The sequence below is a fragment of the Chanos chanos genome, chromosome 3 (genome assembly GCF_902362185.1).
Source record: "Chanos chanos chromosome 3, fChaCha1.1, whole genome shotgun sequence".
In the NCBI taxonomy this organism is placed as follows: Eukaryota; Metazoa; Chordata; class Actinopteri; order Gonorynchiformes; family Chanidae; genus Chanos; species Chanos chanos.
In genome coordinates, this window is record NC_044497.1 from 10,511,026 (window position 1) to 10,532,954 (window position 21,929).

Sequence of the window (21,929 nt, forward strand, 5' to 3'; positions counted from 1 at the left end):
AGTTTTCTCCAGTTGATTAAGTTAGGCTACTTACAAGAGGAAATGAACAGTGGAAGAACACATGGAAAGACAAGATTTACCTGCATTTTATAGGTCTTAAAATAGAACAGACTAAATGAAAATGTCAGACTTACAGTAAGAAAGAGAAAAGCGCATGAACACACAACAAAGCTCATATGCTGAGGTACTTATTTAATAGCTAAACAGCAGGAGAGGAGACAAGAGTGACATTGTGTGTGTGTGTGTGTGTGTGTGTGTGTGTCATGAGTCTTTGGCTGTAAGTGGTTCAGTCCTGGCATTGATGTCGTCCTGGCTTGGCTGCGAGAGAAATGTGCCTTAAGTTAAAACACTTAACCATTCACATGTATGTTTTGGATTTGGTTTAAAGTCGCCTACCTCTGGTTGGTGCCATTATATTTAATACTGTTTTCCACATTAAAAAAAAAAATGCTATGACAACAGCTTCAAGGAAGTCCCAGCTGGAGGCGTTTTTGTGCCAGTATGGTTGACAGACAGAATAGCACTCGGCACTATAACCTGACCTTTTCTTAAATCACTTCACAAGAGAGAATTATAATTTACATCCAATTAAAGAGTTAGAAGTTACTCAGATTGCAGAGAACTACATTATGGTCCTTTTGACAGCATAAAAACATCTCTATTACACCTGTTATTAGTGATGATTTTTGTATTCAGCCTTTGCAATCTGGGGGAAAAACAGACAGGTATATAGAACAATACACAATGCAGGTGATGAAATCAAGACATAAGTATAAAAACGCTGCCAAGATCTACATGATGATACAACTGTAAATGATTCTGTGCGTATGTGTATGCGTGTGTGTGTGTGTGTGTGTGAGAGAGAGACAGACAGACAGACAGAGTGACAGAGAATGCAGTAGAAACAGAATGCAGTAGAGCCCATGAATCCAAACTGACTCTACAATAATGAACACATCACACACCTTGTTCTCTATGTGAATCCTTGTATGGTGACACCTAACTGATATCTCAAAGGGCAAACTCTATGTATGTCATGTCAGTCAATGACATGATGAAGACGGATCCCTTCTGCTGTGGCAGCTTGTAAAAGGACAACAACTTCAGCTGATGCGAGCAGTGGGTGGCAGAAGCAGGAGAATAAGTGAGGACAGATGGGGGGGGAGAGGAGGGGTGAAAGACAAGCCCACAGACAGAAGGCCTAAGTGGTGCCACTCGTGTTTTTGGACTGCCGTTGGAAATAACCGTAGCCATTAATAACCCACTCAACTGCAGTCCGGCTCATTACGCTAAATGCAGGTCGGATACTTACCTCCTGCCACACTTTGTGAATGGGGCCAGAAAAACTTGGAATAATCCCTGCATCTGGAATGCTGCCCCCTATTTACTTATTTATTTATTTATTTATTTGCAGTGGTCGCCTCAACCTTTCTGGCATTCGCCAGCTTCTTGAGCCGCTGCAAAGTTGTCGACACTCAATTTCAATATTATAGCAACTTGTGGTCATGTCTGCCTTTCTACTTCTCCCTTTACTTTGGCAGAAGATTTTAACATGCGTTTGACAAGGGATGTGCTTTTTTTTTTTTTTCTTTTTTTTCTTTGACGAGCTAAAAATATGACACACAGTGAATATATTTTATGTAGACAGAGTGAGCATTTCTAGCTTTAAAGAAATATTCTTGAGTTGCCAAAATGAGTCATAGCGTTCGGGTTGTTTTCTAGCTCTTTATGTTATTTAGACTTGAATCTCAACAAAACAGTGATTTAAAATATCCCTTAATTATATTCTGGCTTTTGCTTTTGGCGATTGAAACAGTACCTGCTTGTCTTAACAGTACCAGCTTTGACTTAATTCTAACAAGTAATCCTCCCCCACCTCATTTTCACTCTTTGGGTAAATAAATTTGTGTGAACAGGTATATAGGCATGTGAAATCACACATAACATTTCAAACAAGAGTCGGTACAAATGGATTACATATAAGATTCCTCTTTTAGCCTTTTTCAGACAAGATCAGTTAGTATCATTCACCCTCAGCTGCTTTTGGACTCCTAACTAATTTTATTTTCCTGAGATAAAAACAAGAAATTTATGTGGTGAGTATGCCAGTCTCCAAGGCATCATATGAAAATGCTATGTTCATCTAAATCCCCAAAGCCATTGTTCATAGTGGTGCACATAGATGGGCAATCATCAGTAGCACTGGTCGTTTCAAAGATAGGAGGCAAGGCCCATGTGGTGTACTGCAGGAGGCCTGAGTAAATGAAGCAAGTGATGCACTTCTGTTTCCATGGCAATAAATTAGTCTTGTGCTATGAAAACTTGGTACATCAACAGCCTGTTCCCTTTTCAAAAAGTGATGTTCTATAAAAGAAAGAACATGTGGACGTTGCAGGTCTGATAAAAAATTTCTCTTTTTCTCTCTCTCTCTCTCTGAAAAATGTTGAAAAAACGTTTGAAAATAAAGTTATGTAATATAAAATCGTCACTTACAGTAGTGGATGACGTGCTGAAGGACAAAAGGCATTTATTCAACTGAATCACACTGAATCTAATCATTCTTTGAACGGACGTCAGAGAAACCATTAAAGCCTTCTGGTTCAGATGTGGACCACATGTACAAAGCTTCTGAAAACAAACTATCTCAAATGTCAACTGTTAAGTAGCCACCGAGCGCTCAAGAGGCATCAAATCGATTTGTTTCCCTGTTTGTCAGAAAAGTGTCTTGAGACTGAATATCTCTGTCTTAATGTTGAATATGATATATGAACAACCTAGATTCATAAGATGCCATTAAACCAACCAAAAAAATTCATTCAACCCTTCACAAAATATACCTGCTTCATATTAGATCTTCTGGGACAAGTATACATAAAACTTAATGACAGCACTCTGCTGTTCCCAACCTTTACACATTCAGAAGCAATATTAATATCTCTTATCAATTTATGATGACATGTTACACATGTCATATTTTTATTACGACAGCCGACGCAGAGAGAAATCATGTGTGTGTGTGTGTGTGTGTATGAAGCTCATTTTTTATGCACTGTCAGTGTTGAGCAGATCAGATATGAACAATAATTTATGGTCTCTTTCAAGCACGTCAAATATTCTGCCTAAATTGATTTCATGTCAATTTTGAGCATAGACATGGTTCATGTGTGTATTCCTGACAATATCTGAAACATTTTAGACATTTATAATCACACAGATACATACCACATACGTCTGATCCTAGTCACTTCTTTGGGAAGTTATTAGTTCAGGAAAAATGATATACTTTGCCACGAGGACTTGCCCCCCCCCACCCCCCCACCCCGGCGAAAAAAACAAAACAAAAAAAAAAAAACCAGAAGAGCTGGTGACAAGTTAAAGCAGCAGATTCCATACAAAGGCCCAATCAAAAGAAACTACACAATGCATGCAATGAATTTTTCTTTTGAAAAAAAAGGACAAAAAGAGCATGACCTAGATCATATTTAATATAGAAAAATAACTCTCGAATAGAGCACACATATTGTGTTTGAAGGATTGTTTGATCACCAAGTTCACTCTTTTGGCTTATACAACCCTGGTTGAGAGGCACAAAATACCATATTTCAGTTGAACTCTATTTGAGATGGGATTTTGGAATTGTGAGTGCGGCGGGCCAATTGAGGCGCACACATCCAATAGAGCGTCCCCATCCACTTATATAGTTATGAGGGCTCGGCCCACTTTCCCCACGTCATTTCTGACCTTTCTATGTTTATAGAAGGGATTTCATTTCACCTCGTTTTCCATGTTCACACATGAACTGTTGTCGGAAACCGCGGGGAGGTAAAATAGTGGCTTTGTCCTGATGAGATGGCATCGTAAGGCTCGTGTGTTTCTGCCAAAGCCAGAGAAGAAACGTTCTTCAGCCAGAAGCGATTCGGCCAAAGCACAGGCTTCACCTGTTTTATATTAAATCTGTCAGATTAAATGAGGAAGCCAATAAACTGCCATGGATGTAGCCTTCTCCAAATGTTAGCATGTCTTCCCTAGGTTTGCAACTGAATACTCTCGGTGAAATTCTGGTGTCAGATGGTATTATTATTATGATTATTATTATTAGTAGTAGTAGTAGTAGTAGTGGCAGTAGTAGTAGTAGTAATAGTTGAAGTTGTCGTAGTTGTAGTAGTAGAAGTAGTGATATTTCACACTCAGTTGATTTCCTCTTGCAATCAGATAATTCCTCCACTGATACACAACTATGGATTTATTATTCTGATTAAAACTTTGGCTCTTATAACATGCTGTCTGGTAGACCATTAAAATGTAGACTGAATGGCAAAAATCAATCAAATTTACAATGAGTCTGGTCAGAGATCATATTCCCCTAGAATGTCATTTCAGTTGTTAACTTTTATAAGTGGTTCTGTGCTTCTGTGATGCAGCAGCAGACATTTTCTAGAAACATAAAACACAACATTGCCCTCTCATGGGCATTTTTATGACTCTGAAATGGTCTGGATAGTTGACGACTATGCTGCGTAATCCTGTTTCCGTCTACATAAGACAATGAAGATATTCAGAAATGTCTCAATCACGCGCTGTGATAAAGTGACATTATCATATTTAAATAATAGAACAACAGAGCTTAGATTCTTTACTTGATAGTTTCTCATTCTAACAGCAGGTGGCAGTGCATCTCATACTTTCACCCTGTTCCCATTTCCAGCTTGTTCCCATCAGAGCAACCCAGGATTTTATTGTTGCATGTCTTCACACTGATTGAAATGAAAATTTAACATTAATTTGAAACAACAGCAGCATGAACAAAAACAACAAACTACAACAAACGACAATGACAGCAGTGTCAAAAAAACGATGACGGCAACAACAATTATTTGTTTAAAAAAAGGTTCCCCATACTACTCTCCATCTCTCTCACTCCGTAGACCCAACATTTTTGCTGGAGTTTTGGCTTTGTTTATATTCTTGTTCCAGGTTTGACAGAGCATCAGCTGTCAGGGTTTTTTTTTTTTTTTTTTTTTTTCTGTGAGTAATGTCTGGATGAGGCGGTCTGTGAAGCCTCCTTCCTGTTTACAGAGCAGACGCAGAAAAGGACCAGACCTGAGGAGACTCGGGGGAAGCTTCACAGGTAGAGCTCTCCTCTATTGAAATAAACCATGATATACCACACCAAACAGAGGGAAAAACCATCTGCAGCTTTCACATCCATCACCAATATACAGACACACACACACACACACACACACACACACACACACCATACACACTCCTGTCAACAAAAAACGCAATATCCTTCAGGGCTTTTTTAGGGGGGTATGTTTTTTCTCCTTTATGACAGACCTTAATTATGCAACCTCAGCCAAATTAAATCCAAGCCAAAACGAGGGGTATAACAAAATAAATGAATAATTTCACAGACTCTCACTCATAATCTGCATCCTCTCTCTGTATTAGTGTCTTGATACTCCTGGTAAAATATGTAACGCGTCACACTTTACTGCTAAAAGTTTTCTCGGACACTTGGATACACTTTAATTGCTTTAGCTCAGCAACTCTCGTTAAAGTTTGAGATGAAGGACAAAGAAGGCCCAGAACCATTTACCATTGTAGAATTTCGAGTAAATCATAAATATGACACTGTCCTCAGGGTGGCTTTGTACCGGAGTCGTATGCCGTTTGTTCGGGTGTCCTCTTAGCAAGGCCAGGGAGCTGACACCGGCTACATTCTTTCTCTCTCCTCTATCCACACCTGCTTAGCTCAAGGCACTGATATAATCAAACTCAAATCCCAGTGTGCTCATTTTGCCATCAGCTTGATAGGTGGCACAATAAAGTGCATAAATGACTGTAGAGCATTACTGTAACTCTGTTCACATCAGACAACATCTAATTGCTTACCGTGCATATCTGGCATGCAGTAAAGGTTTGAACTTTGAATAAAGCCTGTGGTGGTTTGATTGTAAGTGAAGTAAGAAAAACAAACAAACCCAGCATTCATGAAAATATGACAATGCATTCTCCTGCAATGAATTCTTTTGCGTTTAAAAAGGTATTGATTGTGTAGCATTTTCAGTAGGTATGGCAGCCCACACGTTGCACGGACAGTAGGGTAAGATTCCTGTGGAGCAATGCTACTTTGATAGCAACATAAATCACAGAGTACATAAGGGAATTAGTCCCTGATCTAAAGCACATATGAAAAATGGTCACACTTTTCGCAGTGAATCAATAACTAATGAATAACCTGGTTCACTCAAGTGTTTTTTTGTCACTTACATATGCTTAGTGTAGCTCTACTCTGTGTTTTCCTGTTCCTACATATTCCTCAAAGGACTTCAACTCATTCACTGTAGGCACCATTCCAGCTAAAGAAAATGAAATGTTTTTGTTGTCGTTGCTTAGCATATTGGGCCCCTTTTTAGTTTAATAAGAAAGACGTTTTTTTTTGCAGCTATCTTTAGAAGTGAATTATTACAATATGCCCCATTCTTAATTAAGTCAAAAAGAAATGTAGCTGTCAGACTATTCTTCTTTTTTGATAGGACAAGAATAGGGAATTTATTATTGCATATTGTATGAGGGGGATTAAGAAGACAAAACCAAGCTGACAGATTCAGAACTTTAGGACACCCCTGGAGAAAAATGACGACTATCAAAGTCAGGGTGCCGGTAAGGCGAACCATTTGAAGACCCCAAGCGAACAGGGGAAGTATGGCAAGCACAGAAGACCGTGCTTTTTTCTTTCACTAAGAAATGACAATTGACAAATAACAGTTCTCAAAGTGCCAATCATCCATGCTGCAGTGAATAAAGCCATGTTTTCTTCACTATTATTATCCAAGGAGAAATAAAGAAAGAGAGAAAGAAATATACACAGTGGGGGGAATTGTGTTTCAAGACCTGGTAGACTGAAATGTTGTTGTCCTATAACATACAATTCACTCTCCAAAATAAAAAAGTTGCAAGCAAGTAAATAAATAAATATGTTTCCTGCTATCATTTGCTGTTTTTAGGACCCCCATCTGGGACTGTGTTCAGAATGTAATGTGTATCTGGCTTGCATTAAAACTAGAAATTCAAGAAGCCGGTATGAATTGGGATTACTTAACAACAAACACAAAAATACACAGAGAGTGTGAGTGTGTTTGCGTGTATGTGTGTGTGTGTGTGTGTGTGTGTGTGTGTGTGTGTATGTATGTGTGTGTGTGGGTGAGCATGTGGCTTTGATTCTATTAAAAAAAAAAAACCCTTCCCCATCCCAAAATTCGCTGGTAAAACCAAAGCAAACCAGTACTTACATACACACACCTGTGACGTCTGCCCATGCAATTGATAGGATTAAATTTTTAAACGTGGACATCTGCATTAGCAACACAGAATCCCTCTCCCAGTCAGGATTACTGGCTTTTACATTATTCCAGCTCTGAGGGATAAACTGGTTGGAAATGTTTGTATTGTTTATGCCTAGGAACCCCTTCAGCATTTTCTACATCTGAGCTATAATCACTCAGCGCTTCATTTGTGTTTCACTTTTCTGATCTTATAATCCCAAAGATCCTCATATAATAAAAAAAAACAAACAAAAAAACAAGCTCATAGTCACCACTCTACTACTGAAAGCTCTATGTCATATGCATGTGGAATTGAATGAATACTTCTCAAAAATCAATTAAATTACTTGGATTTAAGAAAAAAATCTATCACTCAAAGAAATTATGTTCTTATAACATTTGTCTGAACCTTGAACAGAGATATGTATTTATATTTCACATGTAGTGAGAGGAATGGTACTGTAATAAACACACAAAAGGGCATGCATGTCTTCTCCTCTGTGTATGTAGGTGTGAATATATATATGTACAAGTGTATGGATATATGTATGTACGTATGTGTGTCTATGTACACAAATATGCATGAATATATGTTTCTATCTATGTGCATATCACTTCATAAAATAAATAAAAAAACAAGCAAAAAAAAAAAAGCAACCCCCACCCAAAAAAAACCCCTGATCTACTCTATGCATGGAGATGGCTTTTTAATTCACCTCCCCCCCCCCCGCGATGAGAAGAGGATGGTGCGGTCCAGGAAGCTGAGCTCCCACTGAATTAAATCAGCTGACGAATAATGTCTCTCCATCCTCAGATGGAATGACCCAACCGAGCCGGTTGCTCGTGCACTGACAGAGGAGCAGGTTATTTGGGGACTGAATGTCGGGCTGACTTCTGAGGGACTCACGGCTGTACAGGGGGAAAAGGGATGGCTTCTAACTTTAATGATATCGTGAAGCAAGGATATGTGAAAATCCGGAGTAAAAAACTAGGGGTGAGTAGTCGCACTTGCAGTTACTGTGACTACTAAATGTTGGCAACAGCAGCCGCAGCAGCATCTGGAATATAAAGGCTTTAATTTGTCCATATACAGATATGACTGAGAACTCATGTTGTGTCAAACAAAAGCTATATGCTTAGGATACACCATTCCCCTGGTGTTTACATGTAGTTTGTGGGCTATTTTTTATGTTAGCCAATTGAAGAAATAAGGGGGTTTAAAAATGAGGCTACACGGGGTAAGTTAATCAGAAAACTACATCAGCTTTAGCTAAGTAAGCAATAGTCATTATATCAATTATTTGTCTTTAATTTTGTGCCTTGGAATTTTATTTTTTTTTTTGAGAAGTATGGCAACAACACATCTGTCCGGGTAAAGCACTTAAGTGATCGTTTTCTAAAGTTGTCATGTAAACCTGTGATAAACATATACTTGACAGTTATTTTATTTACAGAAGTACATTCTCTGGTCAAACCCGTTAACTTCTTCCTTTTGAATCTGCAGTCAATATAGCTAACTTTGTACCTGCAATTCCAGGCTACATACCATGATGTACTGTTCCTTGTGTTCATTTTCAATGGCTCGTCATCGTGAATGGAGTGATTTTTGTTTCTGTGGTGCAGCCCTGTCGGCAGGTGTATTCAGGTTCGAGAACTTCTCTCCCAGTGGACCTACAGTGCGGTGATAAACAGCCAGGCACTGTTCACTGTCTCTTAGTTAGCCATGATACTGAGCGATTCTTCTCGCAATGTAATTCAACAGGGCGAATAATCCAAAATACACAAGGTCTTTCATCTTTCTGTGGTATTACTGAACGTTTATGGAGGGCAGCGGATGTTAACGACTCATGCTAATTTTGAGTTAACTCCTCAAAAACGTAAAACTATTTAAGTGTAAACATAAACTGGGAATTCATTCTGATAACTGGATTTGGATTGTGTTTAATTGTCAATTTTGATTCATACTCTATCCAGCAAACAGAGAATATTCTTTTCTTTACTCGAGTCTAAGTCATGCTTTTTAACAATCGATGATAGCCTCTGAAATTAGGACAGGTTATGACAATGCCTATGAACAGTAAGGTGACAAGTGCGTTCCTCTACATCCCTCCAATTTGACTGAGATGCGTCTATGCGATTTGTTCAGCCTGTCTGAGTTAAGCCCGAACCTGGGAGATTAAACATATTGCCCAAATATCTCCTACACAGGACAGTCGCATAATTTGAGTCGTTGCCTCATATTACTTAATGCATCTTATCGTTGGAACATTTGCTTGTTTACCCTCACGCTTAAGCATAGTGTTTGTTGTTGTTGTTGTTGTTGTTTTTTCTCATTAGTATGCAGTGAAATGTCACGGCTGATGGGAACAGAGATGTGAAATGCTTTACATTGAGTTGACATTTACTGTCTTTTTTTGCTTATGATAAGCAAAATGTAGGGGGTGGGGGGTGACTTACAGTAACACAGATTAATAAAGTATTTTAATGAATTGCTTTACTATGTTCAGCTTGAAGTTATATATTGAAATAATAAACCATTGTGTGTATGTGTATATGCGTATATAGGTTGCCACTGTTTGTATCTCATCAATCACGCCAGTAACATCTACTTTTTAACTGTGCTACCTCCTGACATTAACGATTGCATTTCAGTGATTGAATGTGACATTGTGCACTGTAATAATATGTGCTAGTGAACATCATGTTTGATGGGGCAGGGTTGTGCAGTTCATCAAGATAGATTTGCAATGCATTAAGTCTCACTGAGCATGATTTTTTATCAATGATGGCTCCCCCAAAAGACTGATTAAAATTAGAATTTACTCTTCAGCTGGAGTGGAGAAGAAATCAACCAAAATAGTAAGTTTCATAACTGAAGTGTAGTCATTTCATTTTTAAATACTGACTGACTGGAACAGACTAACTGTGTCATCAGTTCTTGCTCCTTGAGATTTTCTGTAAGGGTGTCGTCTTGGATTTACAGATCAATAATCGCCTTGCAGCTCAAGCAGTGGGATCAGCTCATTGCTCACTGCTCATCTCGCTCTCTCTCTCTCTCTCTCTCATTCTTTTTTGTTCATCTCTCCTTAGTGTACAGGCAAGTTAGTGTGACACAGGACATTCTCTAGAGATATAGATTCTCTGAACTTTAAACCATATACTCTGTTGTATCATAATTTCAATGCTTAAATTTCTACTCAGCTGCATCAGAGTGTAGTGTTTAGAACACAGCAAACATCAATGCTCTGTCATTATTCCCCTGCTAAGTGTCTCCACTTTTGTGACAATAAGTCCATCCAATTCAGCCAAACAGAAAATGGGCTAGGATGTGCACAGAATCCAAATTCCAATCAGTGTCTTTGTCTATATTCACACTTGCTTTAGACAATGCGCAGTATCCCATCTCCAGACTGAGTGAGGGTATCATTTTTTATTTTTTTTTGGAGATGTCTGTATTTTGATCTATTAAACTGAGTTGAGGTAAAGTCACATCCCCACTAAAATGGGCAGAGAAACTTTGAATCTTTGTCATGTGGTGTTTTAGTGATACTGAAGTAGACAGCTCATTGTGCTTCTTTTCTTCTCCCTGTCCCTGGAGGGTCAGCCTGTGAGATTTGATCAACACGTTCGTAGCTCTTGGTTTACATGTGTGTTTGCGTCAAAACTCCACTTAACTTAGCCATGAGCAGTTAAGCTAGCTTTGACTCAGAACACTTTGGATGATAATTTAATCTTTTTTGAGCTGTTGGTGTTAGCCAGCTTGACCCACATTTGATGTCTAAGTTTTACTGCTCCGTTCTAAATATACATACAGCGCATTACATCTCGGAGATTAATGTTCAGTTAGAGATTTATAGACTACTAACCACAAAGTATCATAAAATAAAAATGATGTGACATGAGTCACAGACAGAAATGGCCATCTGCTGCGTATCACTGGCCCCATGCTAAGTTGATGCTGTCCCATTGAGTGCTTATTAACTTACTCAACCATTTTCTTTTGTTTCTTTGGGGAATTTTTCCACACACAAGGGGATTTGTCCTCTCTTGCCGCTGGGTTGTATACTGAGAATATGTATTGTAATGCTCAGTGCTATGGGCTGCCATTATACAGCGAGCAACAAAAGAATAGAGAAGGAGAACAATTGAGGTATTGTGCACTCTTGATTTGCTCCTGTGCTTTGCAGACCTTGACAATGACAATACTGCTTTTACACAGGTCCTTGTGAGATTTTAAATATTTTTGCTACCACTTCATTTTAGAGTGAAGAGGGTTAACATCTGCAAATGTCTTGACATTCACAGTAGGTAATTGTCACGGTTTCAAGAGAGAAAATACAGTTCGAACTTCTTTAAACACAGTTTGGCTCAGATTTAAGACATTTGGAAGTTGTTGGAAAAACAGCTACTTTATTGTACTTGCATTGTATAGTAGGCTATGTTTTAAGTGTGGAGAGTACGTTGAAAATAAATATTATCTGTTCTTTGTTTAACCACATTTTGGAGTGTGTCCAAAGTGCTTGAGTTTGTAGTAAAGCTATTTGCTGGGATTTCATCAGGTTCATTCTGAGAGAAACCCGAAGACAGATTGTAGCATTTTAGTGGTGCTGATAAATTACCCCCAACAGGATGCAGGGGCAGCGCTGGAAATGTTAGTCACGGTGAAAAATGTGGCATTGTTGTACTTCCCCATTGATAAATAAATCGTACTTGAACATTTTACCTCTCTGATTCCTGCTACTTCTAATTATCAAAAAGTCTTTTGCTCCGAAGAGGGAAAAATGTTAGTCGTAGCTGCTTGCAATGTGTAAGGTATAATTGATTAAGTCATTTGCAAACATAGAGGGACTGGTGGCCCACGGTGCTTTATTGTCTCTATCAGAACTGTTTATTTCACACTGCCATTTTCACATTCAATTCACTATTCGCTCTTTGAAATCCTCCAACAAAATACTTCTCAAGCCAGGCCCCACAGTCCAGACAGAGGCTTTGTTTTCGTTCTTCTCTATTCAGAGACTATAAAGTGCAAAGTTCACTAATCCACGCAGTCAAAAGCCAGGGGCTCATCACGTACTCCCCCCTCGACGACAATTTTATGACAGTTTTAATTTCTCTAATCCTGGCTCCTTGTGATGGACTCCTGCTTAACAAGAATACAAATTTACAAGCCAAATCACAACGCCCCCACAATTTTGTCATTAATAGGGTGAAACACCGCTGTTTTAATTTGACACAATTTTTTAGGGCTTGAATTACCCACTATTGATGAGTGAAACCTTGGGGAATGATTTTGACCTTCACATGAAGCGACACTTGAGGTTTAGCCACGCAATCCCTGTTCACTTCTCCATAGACAGCCGAGGAGCTAGGAAATGACTTTGGTGGACATAAAGAAAGATGGCTGTTTTCACTCACCATTTGCTTCATTAATATTAATTATTGAGCTATATGTAGATCAGTTTCCATTTTTTACTTTTAGTATGTTGTAAACCAAAATAAAAAGATATTCTGACCGGCCCGCAGTTGCGTTTATGGCGTTCGCCTTTGAATTCATTAGGCTGCGACAGGTTTTCCTCACCTCTTCATTAACACAAATCTGGGTATGTTTCATTTTGGGGTATGGTAAAAATCACATCATTTTCATAATGCATTACCCATCTGCAAATATAATGTTGTTCCATATGGAAACACTTGAAATTTGCATGGGAGAATTCCAGCTCCAGATGAATCTATCACAGCTCCATTTACCCAGGCCTTTTATCCCCTCATCATTTGGCAGGCATTAATCATTTTTCCATCCTCAGAGCTCTGATCATCCCTGAGCTGTCTGCTTACTCTCTCAGCTGCTCCTGCCCTGGGCAAGACCAACAGCACCACTGCTCAACCTTCATCTAGGTTAGAATGAACCTTTTAGGTTAGTTTATGGGCTAGATTTCTGAAAAATTGTCACTTTTTCTTTCTTTCTTTCTTTCTTTCTTTCTTTCTTTCTTTCTTTCTTTCCTGATATTTTGTTGCTGAATGGAGTTGCCTGTTCTTTGACATATTTAGATGTGAACGAGAATATTTAGAATTTAGATCCTGTCTCAAAGCATATACCCACAGCAGTTAACTGTGTCAACAACATTCCAAAGCCTGTCATATTCACTACTTTATAGATAGATTTAAAAAAATCATTTGATGCACACTAGAACACTGAACAAGTTTATCCCAAAATTGAATGATTCTCGTTTTACATGCTCTATAAGTATAGTTTGCACCGCTTTCACTGAGAAGACATCCAACTGTGGTTAATATGATTTGTAACCTGGTGTCAACCAAAGTATCAGAGAAGACTTTCAGGCTCACCTTACTGTTCCCTTTGCCATTTCTGTAAAAATGACTAAAAGCTTCCCTCACATATGTGGTATAAATGTGACTGTTGGCTCCCAGTTGAAAAGTGGCACGTTGCTGATTTCAAAAATATAGTAGGTCATAATGAGCTTTGAGAACTGTATGAGAACTGAAGTATAATCCAGGCTCTATTAAACTGCTTGCGATTTGTTCCCACGAGTTATCACTGAGGGAATGAATTTCGGATAAAAGCTGCCAATAGCAATGCTAAATGAAGAGCAATAGCAAACTTGGCAGAGCCATCTATGAAAGCCCTTTATTGGCCATAACGAGGGGTACAATTTACCTGTATGTGTAATTCAAAGGCCCACTGTGGGGAAAGGAAATATGCAGAGTGAATATTGTAAAAAGTCATTTTCTGGGAATCGAAGAACATATATATATATATGAATTTAGTTAAATTTCAGTTTGTGCAGTATGAAAGACTGTTGTCTGAGAGGATGAGTAACCAGCTCATAGTTCTGCTTGACCTCCGCAGCTCTAACAGGGTTTTCTAAACCACACGGCTTTCAGAGCACAGTCTTCCATTCAGCGCAGATGAATCATGGCTGTGAATTACAATGTTTGTCATTCAGGTTTTATTTTTTTATAAGCCTGCCTATTATTTCCGCACTTTCATAGATACAGGGGCTGCTATCCCAAGATTACCAAATTGGACCCATTTGTGAAAGGAGATGTGTATGATGGAGTTTAAATGCTCAGAAGCCCATGCTTTTAGAAGAAGTCATCCTCTGATTTATCTGAACAGAATTGTTTATTTCTGCTGAACTTGAATTTTTATGAGTCTAGGGGCGTGCTCTTTTTTCATTTTTATTTATTTATTTATTTATTTATTTATTTATTTATTTATTAACCGTGGGAGATTACATGCAGTAGTTTTCTCTTTCTCTTTCGCATGACTGTATGTGAAAACCAAGCATCTGGGGCACCCAAGGTAAATTAATCCCGAAAGATTCTCTCAAAAATATCACGGGCCATTAGTCGGTGATCAATGGGAGCTGTTTATCTCGAGTGCAAAGGGAATTTTATTCCGACATGTTTGTGAGCACAGACCGTTGATCTCGCCATAAGCAGTCCACGCTGTCTCTATAAAGGGTGTAAAGATTCCCACATGTCCGTGTTCCCAGCGGGGAAATGGTTGTCAGGGCCTCGCAAGAGTCAACATCGTCTTTGCAATGCACAGATACTGGAGGTGTCAAAACAACAGAGAGGCAGTAATGTCACAAGTGCTCTGTGCACCAAGCTGCTGTCATATATCTTATTCGTAATGCACAGGAGAAGAGGGTCAAAACACTCAGAGGTGAAGAGCGGCCGCCCACCTCTGCAGGCTGTGGTTATATTTAAAAAAAAAAAATGAATTGAATTGAGGCATCAGCATCTCTCAGAACTTTTTAAATTGCTGTGGCTTTGTTGTTTGTTTTTTTGTGCTTTTCTGTCTTTGTTTCCTATGCTGAATATATTATCCAGTAGGACGCTTTTGCATAGAAACAAGAATTTCTCTTTCTGTTTTTGTTCTTGAACAAAGCAGTGCATTCTTAGGGCTGCAGTGAAAATTGTACTCCTTTTCGAGATAGCTGAATGATGACATATCTTTTTGAGAATTTGATCAGAGAGATACACTTACATGAGTAAGGAATAGTAACCACGCGAATTGAATTCCAGCTGTTTCCAATGGCTTTTGCATGGTTTTTTTTTTCTGGTCCACAGGAAATGGAATCACACTCACTTGATCAGGGTAGCAATCTGTAAGATATTCCCTTGAAGTCTGACGATGGAAGGCTTGTTTTTGAGGGCCTTTGTAAACGATGGACAAAGCTTATGTTAATGTGCGAAAGTTGTAACCTATGTTTTTATTAGAGTGTATGATTATTCCAGGCCACCCTGATTGCTCTATATTGCAATGCAGGGATGATCAGTCACTCTGTATGCAATTTTAGCTGTGTGTGTAGAGTTTAAGCACACAAATATTGCCCAGCTCTAGCCCAGCTTGAATATCGAGAAACTTGAAAATTGACCTACATTTTTATAATATTATTTTGCTGCTATTTTTGTAATGTGCTTGTGTGTGCACTGTACAGGTAGGTTAGGCTTGCTCTGTATTTGACATTTTAACTAATGTCTCTCACGAAAGGTTAGCGTGACCTACATATTTCTGGTGGATTTTTTATCTTTCTTTTTTTTTTCCCCCTCTTGCATCCAGATAGAGCATTTCTATCAGGAAACAAAGCAACCAAAAAAAAAAAAAAAAGGCAGAAGACAACTAGAATAAAAATATAACAGGGCCCTGTGAAGGTGTACCTTCATTTTAAACAACAAAAGCTTATGATCACAGAGATGGGAAGGGTAAAATCATCCCTTTTTTTTTGTTTTTTTTTTTTGCTTAATAGAAAGTATATTGATCCACGTTACATGACCCACCATTCATGCCATTATCAGAGACTATGTGATTGAGACCATTCTGACTCATTGTCACCTGCTGAATGTGACCCTCGGTGCCTACGTCCCCGTGGTGCTAATGGATCGATTAGCCAGAGCCGGACTGTGTGCGCGGAGAAGGGACGAGCTGTTAGCTGACTGTGGAAGTGTAACGATGGTGTGGCCACTCTCCTTCACTGATTATCCTTCTGTTGAACCTCGACACTCTTTCTTTCTCTTTCTCTCTCTCTTTCCCGCCCCCCCCCCCTCTTTTTCTCTCTGCAGTGCATTGGCCAGAGCTGCCTTTGCTATCAGCAAAGCAGATCTTAGGAACACTTGAGTAGGAATTAGACCTGCATTAACACAACATGACCTTGTTACATAACGCGCGTAGATGCGCGCGCATGTGTACGTGTGCATGTGCGAGCGCGCGTGTGTACGCTGGTATGTCTGCGTGGCGGTTGTCGTAACTTGCCTATTACATTCTTGGGCTTGCTTGCAACTCTTGGAATGTTTTATTAAAAAATGCATTCTTGCATGGGGAATAAGCTGCCAAGCAATTGTGAGATTACCTGTTAGTGAGGTAGTCACTGCATTTTAAATGAGGATTTGGAATGCCCCAGATAATGCAATCTATGATTAACTGGGGCAAGGCAGTCTCCCTTCCCCCCCCCCCTCAGAAAACCATTGCAGTCAGGGGCAAATTACAAAATAATGGTGACATTTGGACAGGGGAGATAGTGGATAGTGGTGATATTGATGGATGGCCCTTTAGAATATGAAATTTACAACACAGGGGTTTCAGAAGCATGGGGTTGGAAGTTTAGATATGATTTCCATAATGATGTCCTTAACAACTGTCCAAGTAATCAAATTATTCAGACAAGCTCAGGGGACTGCGGTTGTGACACATTAGACCAGAGTTTATGCTCGTCTCAGAGAAAGGGGACGGTCACCATTTAACAGTGTTTGTAGACGCGATCGCAATCCGAGGTGCAAGTCACGCTTCGGTTTAGGACAGAAAGTGATGCGCCTCTATTTTTTGGGTTCCAGTGGTTTTTATTTTTGCCGTTTACTGAGTCCCTCCTTGTTAAAAAGAAATTGTCAGTATCGCCTCTTGCAGCTCCAATACATTTGTACCATATCTCACCCAGGATCTTTCCGCCTTAACATCTTACATGCAATCTATTTTAAGATGTAGTATGATTCATCTTTGCTAAGAGCTATGTGGCTTGGAAATATATGAATGCTTTTAAAAGGCACTTCACTTGTTCATATTTATTTGATGACTAATTCCATCTCAACACATTATAATGAATAGAACATTATAATAATAAAAAAAAAAAATTCAAGAATTCATAACCATTTCCTACTTGAAGGGGTATTCAAGTGAACATCATTTTTAAGGTTTGAAAAGGGTTGTAAAGAAGTTTATTTTTTGCTTTTATTATTATTAATAGGCTATTATTATTTTTTTGTTACTTTTATTACTGGTGGTATTATCATTATTACTGTCATTGCTGTTGTCACGCACCATAGGCCGTTTGCGCCATTTACTGTATGAATGTGTATGGGCACAAGGAGATGAATTGTGTGCTTAGTCATTTTGCCTGCATTTATTGTGTGTCGCCCCCCCCCCCTCCCCGCCCGCCCCCCCTCCCTTAGATCAGAGTCTGTGCTTTAAAAAATGACAAAAGAAGTCTCCTGCCACAGTTGTGTTTAGTGAAATGCATTCAGCCTGTGTTCCTTGTCATGTATGCTTGGACAGTGTGGGCAGGCTGAAAACCTGATTGTGCCGCTGGACGATGTAGGCACCTGAAGGCTGTCATGGCGATAACCCTGAGTAAATGGGGGTGAGCCAACAGTCCTCTCTCTCTCTCTCTCTCTCTCTCTCTCTCTCTCTCCCTCCCTCCGTTTCTACATGGGGTAGCGGGGGCGGGGGCGGGGGGGGGGGGGGGGGGGGGTTGGGGGGGGGGGGGGGATGAGTGTGATTGTCGGAGACAGTGGGGTGGCAGTTGTAGTGTCTTATGCAACTAATGAGATAACCTTCACCTCTAGCAGCTGGCGACTCAGGGATCACAGCTGACAGAGATTTCATTTGAAAGGTGAAATATCAGCCTGTGTAACAACATTGCAGCGTCACGTTCTCCAGTTGGCACACGTAAAGGTCAGTCTTCTCACTCGCTGAGCTCTGGTGTCTTTTCATCAGGCTAATATCCCAATGCCTGGACATGCCTGTTTACTCAAAGGGTCGCGACAGGCGCTGTTTATTTAATAAATCGTATCTGTGAGGTGTGCCGACCAATTCTCTCTGTTTCATTCCGGTTCCTCCCTCGCCGAGATTGCATAAAATATTCTTTAAACGTGCTTATTTACGGAACGGCACTCTCAAGTTTGTCCTTCAACAAGAAGAAGTCCAATGTCGGTGCAAGAATATCAAAGGTACCACTGTTTTCCCTGTAAACAATGTTTTGCCCCGTGTTTTTAATGAAGTGGCTAAATTTACCTTTCTTTGTATTATTTAGTGAAGAGCCCTTGTGTGTGTGTATGTGTGTGTGTGTGTCTCTAATTTCTAACATTTGGAGGGAACACGGTGGCCTGATTCATAATTAAACAGGCTACTACAGAGAGGGAGTTTTATTCAGTAATCAGCCTTTGAAATTTCAGCAGGCAATCAGCTAGCTCCTAAAGATCCTGGACATTGTTAGCTCCCTCTCGGCTCAGAGACACTACAAAGCAGCAAAAGGAAAAGGGGAAAAAAAAAGATGCAGATTATTCATCGTCAATCATTGCGAAAGTCTGTTTGAGTGGCTCTGACTGCGTCTTGATTCTTTCACAGACATCTAGGTATTTGAAGAAGTCGGTCTGGTTATAGTTGGCTAAATGTCTACTTTGTGACAAGCCCAATTATTGTCATGTGTTTCGCTTATCCTTAGATTAGCCTGTTGTCAGGATGAAAGGGTACATGACAGCAAACAGTGAAGTGCTTCTGACATTTCAAAATGAAGTCTTAGATATTGTCTTTCTCCAGATCTAATTTCTCAAGTCAAATCAAAGGAGAGAGATCCAAGACGTCCTAAAGCATCTGAAAGAGAGGGATCCAAGACAATCCCAAAATGTAATCACCAGCAATATTGATGCTGCCCGCGCACAATGCTCACAGCAATGAAATGTTTAGATTGTCCAATCTGACCATTTTTCAGAAAAAAAAAAAGAAAAAAAAGAAATTGGTTTACAGAGGAAAGCCAAGAATACGCAGATGATCTGATCTACTCACCCAAAGGCAAGACTCAAATCACTACACAGACTATTTATAGCTGATCCGTAAAAAAAAAAAACTATAATGGTATGCCATGTAGCAGTAAAACGTTAAACTGTGTAGTACTGGGTGGATTCTGCTTTGCTTGTAAACTGTGTTTCTGGTTTTATCTTATCAGCACAAGACATTTAAGAGCTATCTTGCATCAGAAGCACAGGAATCTAGTCAAATCAATTATGTGGAGTGCCAGCTTAAGCGTTGTTCTTTTTTCAAAGCACATCAACTGAGTAAACAAATTAATCTTGCCTGTGGTTGCGTTTCCTGCTGGAAAAAAAATGGTGTGAAATAAAAATACATTACATTAATGAATATTATCTGCTCACAATAAGAAGAGGAATAGCCCTTTCGGAAAAAAAAAATGTTCTCACAAAGCCTCCTGGACCTGTAGGGTGTGTGGTCATCTATCTCCATTGTTCTCTTACAATGCTGTTCTGACTTGCCTTATACAGGGTCCAGGGGAATTTCTTTCTGAAAGTCTAGCTTCTAGATAGAGGTAGATTATGATATTAATTTAATAAATAAAACATGGCACAGAGCCAAGTGGTCTTTCACTTCCATATATCTCACAACGCTAAACTCCTTGAATGAAATGCCTGTTGCCGTTAATATATGACATTTTGATGAGAAAAAAAAATGAAAGGCGTTGAACAGGTGTATATGGTTTGTGCGTGAGAAGGCCTTTCAACTCTGTTTTCCAATTAAGATGCTGGATTATGGATTGTCCAGAATGATGACTTTGAAGTCCTTAGATCTGAATAATATGCTTCAGTATCTGTATGTCTTTGTGTGTGTGTGTGTGTGTGTACGTGTGTGTACGTGTGTGTGTGTGTGTATCTCACCCACCCTCTGCTCACTCTTGACCTTGAAGTGGTCCCCTGGGAAACAGTGAATTTAATCTGATGAAGTCTCAGACTCTACTGCAGGGAATGTGTCAGACTGATTTTTGGAGCTTCCTGCTTTATGTCTTGTCGATACACGGGGGGCAGTGTCTGAAACTCAGGGAAAAAGAATCAAAAGTGAAACACTGCTGTGTTTCCAGACCATATTATTAAAGAGCATTACTCTTAATTTAAAGTTGGTCACTTACAGCAAGGCATCAGATAAATGACATTACTTTTGATCAGATAACCGTGTCTCATATAAAGTGATGTCTCACAATGTTTATTTGTTTGTTCACTTTTTTGTGTGCGTACTTATTTTCAGTCTGGAAAGGACTCTAAAAGGTTGTTTTTTTTTTAGTTTCATAGCCTCATATTCAAAGCTCTTTTAAATTTACAGATCTTCAGGAGATGCTGGCTGGTTTTTAAGAAGGCGTCGAGTAAAGGACCCAGACGATTAGAGAAATACCCTGATGAGAAAGCAGCTTACTTCAGAAGTTTTCACAAGGTAAAAAAACTCATTGGATGAAAACAGGTGAACCGACCCTAGCATCACAACAACATGTGTTAATGGCAGGCTAATTCATACAAGACACGCATGAAGCTGGTGAAGATTCACAGCTGTTGTCATTAAAAGTCCATTATGTCAGTAGATTTTTTTTTTCCCGCTGATCATTTATCAAAATGTATGTTACATGCATAGTTATTTTTAATATTTCATTTTGTCATAGCTGCAGCATTTATTTAATGTTTTACCCCCCTGCGCCCCCCCCCCCCCCCCCCCCCCCGATATGCACACCACCATCATAATAATTATGCTCAGTCTCCATTATCTTAACATATGGAATCGTAATAAGAGCTCCCACGAACAGCACATTCATTCAGCATACTGAGTGATGAAGTTAAAACTTAAGGGAAATGTATACGAGAAATGCTTGATTGCAAGCAAGACCCACCCCCTGCTGCCCACGCACACACAAACACAAACACACACTCACACATTCACACACTCCACCCAGCCCCTTCTGTCTGCAAGAGCGGTATAAACAGATGCATTTTTCATATACCTCATTTTATGATTTTTGGGGTGTGTGTGTGTGCGCGCGCGTGTGTGTGTGTGTGTGTGTGTGTTGGAAGGTATTGCTGAAACCTCTTTTTTTTCTTTTTTTTTTCTTTTGATAAGTGCATTACACCTGTGGAATAGATATTGCAGTTAAGATTGCATTAAGTTACATTTGCAATTTTATCAAGTTCCTGGAGGGCTTCTGTCCTTTTGAAGCGTGATAATCCTAAATATCATCTCTCTCTCTCTCTCTCTCTCTCTCTCTCTCTTTTTCTCTCTCTCTCTCTCTGCCATTCTTAAGCCCTTTGAAAATCTTCCAATTAGGGCTCATTATCAGTGCAATTGCTGATAATCTTCAATGAGGAACATGGAGAGAAGGGTGCAGCAGTAATGAGCAGAGATGTAGCTGCAGATTGGCACTGCAACATTGGGGTTTGATGTTACTGCATTGTGGAACTGTCCCCTTATCTGTTCTTACAAGCCCTCTAATATCATTACTCATTAGTCACGGGAGAAGATTATCAAGTGGCATA

General features: G+C 39.4%; 1 protein-coding gene across 1 annotated transcript in view; it reads left to right on the forward strand.

The window, feature by feature from the left end:
- The first annotated feature begins 8,259 nt into the window (after positions 1-8,259).
- Positions 8,260-21,929, forward strand: part of dok6 (docking protein 6) — a 30,321-nt gene continuing 16,651 nt past the window's right edge. Inside the window, exons 1-2 of the mRNA XM_030769867.1 lie at positions 8,260-8,325; positions 20,734-20,841. Coding sequence (XP_030625727.1) covers positions 8,260-8,325; positions 20,734-20,841 — 174 coding nt within the window. The remainder of the gene's footprint in view (positions 8,326-20,733; positions 20,842-21,929) is intronic.